Genomic DNA, 10,000 nt, shown 5'->3' with positions numbered 1-10,000 from the left:
CCTATCCCTTTGCTTGGACGGAACTATTTATTAAGGTTTTATTGAAATTTATTAATTTAACAAATTCTACCGTAAATGTAAATTCATTAACTTGTAAATTTGTAAAAATCTGGAATTTTATCATCTATTTTTATCTTCTTGTTCTGCTGTGATTTTATCCAGAATATTACATTTTATGTTAATTAGTATTTTAAGTGTTCAGTGTAAAGTACTAGTTGTATTATTTGTTATTCTGGGTTTCTTTTATTCATGATTTATTTATTATTAGTTATATAATTTATCTATAAAAAAAATCTTCTTACATTTTTGTAATTATATGTACTTAAACAGGGGAAAATATACTTAATTGAATCTTTTTTTATGCATAATTTATGATGATTGTATTGCGAGTAGGAAAAGTTTTGAAAGGAGGCGGGTTCTACAGGTAATCAGTAAGGAATGAAGGTCACCTGGTGAGCGTGTGCAGGATCTCCTCCGCCTCGCGCTCCTTCCTACTGAGCTGCTCGTCATAGGGGACCTGCCACAGGGGCGTGACCGCGTTGGCGATCCGGACACTGAGGGGTTCGTCCTCGGCGCAGTCGTGTCCCTCGGCGAGACGTTTGGCAGCGGGCTGTCCTCCGTCCGCCGCCTCTTCATCCTGCCTGCGCTTCCTGAGGAGGGGGTCGGCTTTGGGCTGGGCCAGGCGCACGCTCAGGTATCTCCCCTTCCACTGCACGCCATGGACCAGATTCATGGCCTTGTCGCGGTCCTTCTGCACTCACAAACACGATGGCACTGTATATAATAAACCTTCGTAAACGATTAAAGTCTGAACTGAAGACTGTGGTAGACGTATCCAACCTGGTTTTTGAAGGTGACGAAGGCGAAGTTCTGCTTCCCCATCAGCTTGATCTTGTGCGGGTTCAGCCATTGTTTGTTCAGGAACCTCTTCAGGTCGTTGAAGCTGATGTTCTTGGGCAGGTTCTGGATCTTCACCTTGAAGATCTCAGAGGTGAACAGATCCTCCTTGATGTAGGGGTAGAAGTTGGAGCTGCTGCGTCCTTCTCGCTCTTCTCCTTCATTAATGCTTTCTGCTGTAGGTTCGTCGTCTTGGTGATTCTCCTGTGGAGGTCCCGGTTGGACGTCGGACTCCTCGTTCAGGATGGAGGAGTCTGGAGGAGTCACGTCCGCCATAGCGGCCTGAGAGATGGACTGAAACAAGGAATCACAATTTGGTTTGTTTTTGTTTCCCCCCCACCCTTTTCACATGTTCACATCCCTCTGCATTTTAATCTCATCACAATAACACCACAGAAATCATCATCATCATCATCATATAAAGCATGTTATATTATATACGTAGTTATTTACACAAAACACAGGATTCCTCATTGCACTCACCTGATATACTGAAGTATATTGCAATAATAAATTAATAATAATAATAATAATAATAATAATAATGAATGATTATAAAGATCAGCACAGCAGTTTGCACACACACAAACAGGCCGCCATCTTGTTTTCAGACTGAACTGCGTGTTTCACTTTGATTTAAACTGGCAACGAAAATACAAAATAAATAAATAAAAGACTTCTTTTTACATTTTTTTTTTAAGTTCTAGGTGATGGAATTAAAATAATAATAATAATAACTTTTTTAAAATCAAATGTTCAACTCAATTTAATGACGCTCGAGACGGACTTTTATTTTGAAGGAATTATTTCCGGGTTTTTTAAAAAGTTGGTTGCTTCGTTACATTTATAACTTTATAACAGATTGTCTCAGATGCCCGAATAAAACAAAACGAATCCTCTTAATAAATATGTAAAGATAAAATGTAAAATGTTTATAACGTATAAAAAGTCAACTGTTCAATAATACGACGAGTATACTTAACGGTTAAAAAAAAAGTGTGGATGGGCTCAATCCCATATTTGGATAAGTACTTACACTAGATAGGGTATATGATATGACATCATGCATAAATAAATAAGCGCACCTATATAGGGATTAAAGACCTATTTGGGACACAGCCTTGTTGCTAAACAACCACTAGCAGTATCGCTGAAAAATATGCTACCTTGCCGAGTCGACTTGAATATATGAAACATTTTTATTGCTGTAACGGATTTATTTATTTATTTCTATTTGGATTGTTTTTATTTTCTCCTTAAATTCCTGAGGAGAAAACTCGCATTACCCGTATTCCGAAACAAAAGTCCCGCCTCCTTATACGGAATTGGCTAGCCATATAGCGTGAGAGGCACGCTGATTGGATCGTTGAGTCTTCACGTAACAGGATCAACCAATCGTTCTTCTTTTTTGTGGGGGCGGGTTTATTGCGGTTAGCTAAACAACTTTTGGTGCATTTCCGCCGCCTACTGGGCTGGAATTTGAAGCGTTGACGTAGAAGGGAAAAAAAAACAACAACTTATTATATATTCTATTATACTAATGTATTACTTCGAAGTAATTTAAGAGAACGATCTATACTTTAGGTTTATACTGAAGGATTATTCAGAAGGCTCTGTAATGTCAGGCAATTGTTACGAAGTGTTTTTAATTCTTCTCTGAGCTGGAGTCTCTCACATGCCGCTCAACATTTATTACAATGAACAGTTTCATGTTTTCCTGAGATATAAAGTGAGAGGAATTTAGATATTATTATTATTATTATTATTATTATTATTATTATTATTATTATTATATACAGCACTGTGCAAATGTTTTAAGCATCCTATTTTTTTTAGTACAAACTTTGTTCTAGATTTTTATTTTATGACTTCTACATTATCGAGTCAGTACAGAAACATTTTTGATTCCCATACATTAGTTTTCAGGCACAAAATGAAATGTTACTGAAATATGTTTGTATGTCAGTAAATAAACCAGCGTATTAAGTGTTAAGAGACACTTTTCAGACAAAAAACAAACAAACAAACAAAAAAAAAAACATAATATAGACTGGGTTTTGCTGCAAAAGTCAGAAGCGAGTGCGACAGTCAAAGTCTCCAGAAGAACCGTGTGTGGTTCTGCAAGATGGTCAATAAAACTTACAGCTCATTTCCTTATAAAACTGCACTAATTCTACCTGAAACTACTCATTTTTTTCTTTTTTTAAAGCAAAGGATCCTCACACCAAATATTGCATTTGTTTCATTTATTACTGTTTACTGCTCTTTATAGTATTTTTTTTTTTTAAATGGAGAAACTTTTAAATTAGCTATTTTTGAAGGCATCATTGTTCTACAGCATTTCTTTACTTGTGCCTATTTATTTATATCTCTTAATAATCTGCTAAAACCCTAACTTGAATTGCCTCACTACAAACATCTATCCACCAAGGCACATCCTTCTTTCTCTGCCTCCCTGCACTTTTACCAATCACGTCTTCTGCTATGTCACAAAGAGTTGCACGGAGTCTATTATTATATTCCTCTACATCATCAATCTTAATATCCGCCTCGAATATATCTAACCCAACCTTACAGCAGTATATTGGCAAATGGCCACTTCCTATTAGATTATGATCCAACACTTCTCTCTCTCACACACGGCTAATATCTGAGAGGCACTTGTTAAATCTATGACAGAGTATCACCCTTTAATATAATCCAATCTAGTTAAAGTCCCCACACCAAACCTCACTATAATGATGTTCCATCCATTTTCTATACCGCTTTATCCTTTTCAGGGTCACAGAGAACCTGGAGTCCATCCCAGGGAGCATGGGCACAGGGCAGGGTACACCCTGGACAGGGTGCCAATCCATCGCAGGGCACGATCACATACACACTCACACACCCATTCATACACTACGGACACTTTGGACACGTCAATCAGCCTACCATGCATGTCTTTGGACAGGGGGAGGAAACCGGAGTACCCGGAGGAAACCCCCGCAGCACGGGGAGAACATGCAAACTCCCTTTATTTCCAAATGTGTCACTATTCAACCTTTCACGAGGATTCTATAAAATTATTATTCTTTTAAATTCTACCTCTAATTTAATAAACATGATCACCCCTCCACCATTCCAGCTTCCCTGTCCCTTCTCACTGCTGAGAAAGTTTATAACACAAAATAATTCAGATGTGGTTTGAGCCATGATTCCTGAACACATACAATATAACGTGAGGTTTATTATTAATATCATCAATCAAGATCCTCCATCCTCCGGGCCGTGCGCGCTCTCTCTCTCTCTCTCTCTCTCTTCAACCATTTAAATGGAAAAGGATTCCTCATTGCACTCACCTGATATCTCGAAGTGTATTGTAGTTATTATAATGACAATAATAATAATAATAATAATGAGTGATTATAAAGAAGATCAGCACAGCAGTTTGCACACACACATGCAGGCCGCCATCTTGTTTTCAGACTGAACTGCGTGTCTAAAATAAGAGCAACGATTACAGTTCCTTCAAATGTATTTAACTGCCAACGGAAATATATACATTTTTAAATTCTACGTTTTTGTAATTTTAAGTGAAGGAATTTTAAAGAAAAAAATAAATAATAATGATAATAAACCCATGGTTCAACTCAATTTAATCACGTTCGAGACTGACTTTTATTTTGGAAGACTTATTTCCGGAGTGTTTTATTTTTGTAGTTGATTGCTTCGCTAGATTGTCTCAGAGGCGCTAATAAAGCTAAGCTAATTCTCTTAACAAATCCGTAAAGATAAAATGTACAGTGTTTATAAACTATATAGAAAAAAAGTCAACAACGTTCAATAATACGAAGAGGAAAGTGAACGCTCAAAAAAAGGCTCGATTCCAAATTTGGCTACGTTCTTACCCTAGATATCTTAAGCGATATGATATCATGCATGAATAAACAAGTGCACCTATATAGGGATGAAAGAGCTATTTGGAACACAGCCTTGTTGCTAATCAGCGACTTGCAGTATCGCTGAAAAACATACTTGCTAAGTTTGCTAGGTGTACATTTCAAGTCGACTCGAACATATGAAACATTTTGAGTATGGTCTGTAGCTGATTTTATTTTTATTAAGCGAAAAAAACCAACAATAATACCGATACTCAAATTCCTGTGGAGAATCTGATTAGCGTTACCCGTATTCCGAACACACATATATAAACCCCGCCCCTTCTGCGGAATTGGCTAGCCTTATCGTGAGAGGCACGCTGAATGGATCGTTGATCCGTCACGTGACCGTATCAACCATTCACAGTACTGGTGGTAGAATTTGTCGGAATATGGGTAGGAGTGATAAAAAAAATATCGCACGCGAAGGAAGACACGTCGTTGCGTTACGTCACAGCTAAGCTGAGGCGAACCGGACTGCGTGCTAATGCTAACGCTAAGACCAGCGCATCTGCTGGGGTTCAGACAACTCTTTTTATAAGTGGAGGAGAAGTGATCTCTTCTCCGAGGAGAAGTTGGAGGGTTTTTTATTATTATTACTATTATTGTTATCCGAAATGGGCTCTCTGTTTCGGAGTGAGGAGGTGTGTTTGGCCCAGCTGTTCCTGCAGTCCGGCTCGGCTTATGAGTGCATTAGTGAACTCGGGGAGCTCGGACTGGTCGAGTTCAGAGATGTGAGAACTATTTCAGCTTCTTATCACTTTACTCAACATTTTCCTCTTTTAAATTCTACAAGTTATATATTCATCTCTTCTGAGTCAAACCGCTGGCCTGAATAACTCTACTTGTCTTGTGTTATTATGCAACAGCGTTGACTTTTCGGTGTGAACTTCACTCGGACACCTGAGAAATTACTTTCTTTTCTTTCCTCCTTATCACCTTCTTATAACTTTTCCTTTTCTCTCAGCCTTTTACTAGATTCAGTTGTTCACGAATATCTAATGACGTTTCTGTAACATTTCTGTCAATAATTTCAGGGTCTCTTCTTACACTTTTAAATGCTTTGTCCTTTAAAGCGGCGATATGTAACTTTTCTAGACCTCTGTCAATAATTTCAGGGTTTCTGCTTCTACATCTTTGTAAATAGTTTCAGGGATTGTGTTTTCACTACTTTTCCCACCTAAAAGTTTTTCCTCTAACTCTGTCAATAATTTCAGCGTTTCTGCGTGTACTTTTATATATACTACTTTCCTTAACAGTGTTCATATGTAATTTTCAAGACCTCTGTGAATAATTTAAGGGTTTGTGCTGTCACGTGTATGTACTGTTTATCCTTTAAGTGACAAAATGGTGATTTTTTGTATATCTCTGTCAATAGTTTCAGGGTCTCTCCTTGCACTTTTAAATACTGTTTTCCTTAAAGCGGCAATATGTAATTTTTCTAGACCTCTTTCAATAATTTCAGGGTTTCTGCTTCTACATCTTCGTAAATAGTTTCAGGGATCGTCAATACTTTTCACACCTTAAAGTTTTTCTCTAACTCTGCCGGTAATTTTTTCCTTAAAACAGTAGTATGTAATTTTCCATACCTCTGTCAATAGTTTGAGGGGTTGTGCTTTCACTAGATCATACTGCTTTCCGCTTAAAGCGGCCGTATTTTGTTCTTTTTTAACTCTGTCAATAATTTCAAGGTTTTTGTTGAAACTTTTACATGCTATTTCCCTTAAAGCGGCAGTATGTAAATCTTTTAAAACCGTCTGTGAGTAGTTTTACCGTGCATTTTTACATACAATTTTTTTTACCTTTAAGTGGCAATATATAATTTTTCTAGATTGCCCTCAGCAGCTTCAGGGTTGGTGTTTGCACTTTTACACACCCTTAAAATGCGAATATTTACTCTTCTAGATCTCTCTCTATAGTTTCAGTGGCTAGTGCTTTTCTATGCTCTTTTTCCTTAAAGCAACAATGTATCCTTTTTCTCAACCACTGTCAATAATTTCATGGTTTCTGCTTGCACTTTTAAATACGATTTTCCCTTAAAGTGGCAATATGTCATTCTTCTAGATCTCTGACGATGGTTTCAGGGTTTGCGCTAAAGGGTTTGCGTTAAAGCGTTTAATAAAATGTACAGAGACACCACAGACAAACATGTGACTCACAAAATTGCTGTGCTGTAAGTGTGGCTGGTGTACATTTTTCTGGGCTGTAAATTAGCTCCAACCTCTGACCCAACAGAGCTTTACACCTCAACCTTACAGTTCATTTGTAGTTTTAATAAAGAGTGTGTTTTGGAAAAGTTCCCAGGTTGCAGTTATTAATACTGCCCCTTTAAACATTTTAATCATCTTCCATTTGGAGTCTTTAATGTGTTAAGCTGGTTGTAGTTCACTTCACGGTGCTAAAAATATTACACACTGCCCCTTTAAACATTCTAATCATCCTCCATTTTGAGCTGTTGATGCTGTAAGGTGCTTTGGACTATAGTACTGTAAGACACCATGTGATTTAAAAAAAAACAAACTTTTGTGTTTCAGCTCAACCCGAGTGTTAACGTCTTCCAGCGCAAGTTCGTCAACGAGACCAAGAGATCAGAAGAAATGGAGAGGATTCTGGGTAATGCAGTTTACTTCATCTTCTTTATAATAAGCACCCGGGAACAAGTTTTCTAGAAGATGTTAGGGTGACGTTTACTTTATAAGGAACGTTCAGGATATTTATTTGTTTGTTTGTTTGTTTTTTATGGAGGGGAAAAAGGCATGACGTTAAGTAGATATTTCCTTTCGGTAGCTTTAATATTTCTTATAAATTAAACGAATGGATTCGTGAAGTTTGTAAAACGTCTACGTCTCGTGTTACTGTTACTTCCTGTTTCCTTTGTCCTTAAACATTTCTCTTACTGCTAATAAAAAAAAATTCAATTACATGAAATTAAATAATAATTGGTATTTACGTTGAAATGATAAGATGCATTAAATTACGTTCTGAACAAATCTAGCTGTAATTTTATTAACGAGTTTCTGTCGTTATGATGTTTGTGACCAATTTTTTTTTTTTTTTTTACAATAATTAATAATAATATTAGCTTGTAAAACAAACTTTCAGTCACTGTAGTAAATCCCTCAACATTGTTTACTACAGTTATTTAAAACTAAATAAGTACTTTCATAAATAAGTCCATAGATAAACAAGTAAATAAATAAATAGCACGTAAAAAACAAACTTTCAGTCACGGTAGTAGTTATTTAAAATAAATAATTAAATGCGTAAATGAATAAATACATAAACGTATAGCTAGCTTGTAAAAGTGACCTTCCGTCACTGTAATAAATCCCTTAACTTTTTTATTTTTTTACTACAGTTATTTAAAAAAAAACACAATAATATATTAGCCACACCCTCGAGGGATTTCATGTCTCGGTTATTCTCTTCACTAAGGGAAAATCGTAACTTGATTTTCATGTTTAAGCCTAAAGTTAATTACAAAATAAATGAATAAGTAAATTATAAATATAATGTAAAGTATATTATAAATAAGCAAATTATATTTAAGCCTAAAGTAATTGTTGCTGCACAGTTATGTCGAGTCTGTGCCTGTGTTTAAAATAGATAAATAAACATCTGCTTTTCATACGTCATTTACACCGACGTGGAATATTCCCGAGGTTTTCACTTCTGTGGCTAACACGTAGCGGAAGATTTCAGCTCTCAGTTTAGCGCCACTTTTGAAGGCTGTGTAGCTGATCTCTAGCTCTTATGTCCTGAATTATATCCTGATCATTTTTGTCGTATCGCCCCGCCCCTAACTGCGATATATATATATATTTTTCCAATAAGATCTTTGTCGTTATGTGGCGTTTTCGTTTAATGTAGCAGTCATTACGATACGTGGGGTAACTGATCACAGACGCTGGCGTAGTGACTCGTTTACGTTAAGAGAACCTCGAGATAATAAGTGAAAGCAAAAATGAGTAGAATAGGAAAAGAATCAACACCTTCTGACCAATCAGAATCCAGCGTTCAGCAGCGCAGAGGTAGAACGCTTGTTGGATCAGCGCATAAGCCCAGGCTTTATTACATTTCTGTTGGATTTTCTCTAAAGCCTTTACACTGAGACTCTGTGTGTGCGTGTGTGTGCGTGTGTGTGCGTGTGTGTGCGTGTGTGTGCGTGTGTGTGCGTGTGTGTGCGTGTGTGTGCGTGTGTGTGCGTGTGTGTGCGTGTGTGCGTGTGTGTGTGATCACAGGATATCTTCTGAGAGAGATTAAGAAAGCGGACATCGCTCTGCCTGAGGACGAGGTGAACCCCATGGCTCCGCTGCCCAAACATGTGATGGGAATTATGGTAGGATCACAGAGCAGCATTCTCTCTCACTCTCTCTCTCACACACACACACACACACACACACACACACGGCCTGGGGGTTAATGGGGGGAGTGTGTGAGAAATACGAGAGTGAGACGTGTTGGTTCTTGGTTCTCTAACTGTTCTGGAGTCGGTTCAAATCTGCTTATTTTTTATTATTTATATATTAGATTTTGATCATCAGATACACAGTTACACTCCCCTTCCTTCTTTCTTTTTCTTTCCTTCCTTCTTTCCTTCCTTCTTTCTTTTTCTTTCCTTCTCTCTTTCCTTCCTTCTTTCTTTTTCTTTCCTTCCTTCTTTCTTTTTCTTTCCTTCTCTCTTTCCTTCCTTCTTTCTTTTTCTTTCCTTCCTTCTTTCCTTCCTTCTTTCTTTTTCTTTCCTTCCTTCTTTCCTTCCTTCTTTCTTTTTCTTTCCTTCCTTCTTTCCTTCCTTCTTTCTTTTTCTTTCCTTCTTTCTTTCCTTCCTTCTTTCTTTTTCTTTCCTTCTTTCTTTCTTTTTCTTTCCATCTTTCTTTTTCTTTTTTTCTTTCTGTTGTAATTTGTATGTTGGTCATTAAAATTTGAACACTTGTCTGTGTGTATCTCTCGCTCTCTCCCGGTGTATCTCTCTGTGTGTGTTTTGTGTGTGTGTAACTCTGTGCGAGTGTGTGTGTGTAACTCTGTGCGAGTGTGTGTGTAACTCTGTGCGAGTGTGTGTGTGTAACTCTGTGCGAGTGTGTGTGTAACTCTGTGCGAGTGTGTGTGTGTGTAACTCTGTGCGAGTGTGTGTGTGTTACTCTGTGCGAGTGTGTGTGTGTGTGTAACTCTGTGCGAGTGTGTGT

At 37.4% G+C, this 10,000-nt stretch overlaps 2 protein-coding genes across 6 annotated transcripts in view; one reads left to right on the top strand and one right to left on the bottom strand.

Moving 5' to 3' along the window:
• The window catches only part of trmt2a (tRNA methyltransferase 2 homolog A), a 12,037-nt gene extending 7,652 nt beyond the window's left edge, over positions 1 to 4,385 (bottom strand). For 2 of the 4 annotated variants that reach the window (XM_047149960.1, XM_017451867.3), the window contains exons 1-3: positions 4,239 to 4,385; positions 841 to 1,191; positions 450 to 751 (exon numbers count right to left, since the gene is read on the bottom strand). In XM_047149960.1, the coding sequence (XP_047005916.1) occupies positions 450 to 751; positions 841 to 1,173 (635 nt within the window). In that variant the 5' untranslated portion in view covers positions 1,174 to 1,191; positions 4,239 to 4,385. Of the gene's footprint in view, positions 1 to 449; positions 752 to 840; positions 1,192 to 1,380; positions 1,534 to 4,238 lie in introns of those variants that run through there. The other 2 variants (XM_017451865.3, XM_017451866.3) reach the window with 2 other exon arrangements.
• An 866-nt stretch (positions 4,386 to 5,251) lies between these two features.
• The window catches only part of atp6v0a2b (ATPase H+ transporting V0 subunit a2b), a 19,799-nt gene continuing 15,050 nt past the window's right edge, over positions 5,252 to 10,000 (top strand). The window contains exons 1-3 of one of the 2 annotated variants that reach the window (XM_017451862.3): positions 5,252 to 5,551; positions 7,352 to 7,430; positions 9,059 to 9,156. In XM_017451862.3, the coding sequence (XP_017307351.1) occupies positions 5,435 to 5,551; positions 7,352 to 7,430; positions 9,059 to 9,156 (294 nt within the window). In that variant the 5' untranslated portion in view covers positions 5,252 to 5,434. The remainder of the gene's footprint in view (positions 5,552 to 7,351; positions 7,431 to 9,058; positions 9,157 to 10,000) is intronic. The other variant, XM_017451863.3, reaches the window with a different exon arrangement.

Source organism: Ictalurus punctatus, chromosome 22 (assembly GCF_001660625.3).
Source record: "Ictalurus punctatus breed USDA103 chromosome 22, Coco_2.0, whole genome shotgun sequence".
Taxonomy (NCBI): domain Eukaryota; kingdom Metazoa; phylum Chordata; class Actinopteri; order Siluriformes; family Ictaluridae; genus Ictalurus; species Ictalurus punctatus.
This window is presented reverse-complemented; position numbering and strand designations above follow the sequence as displayed.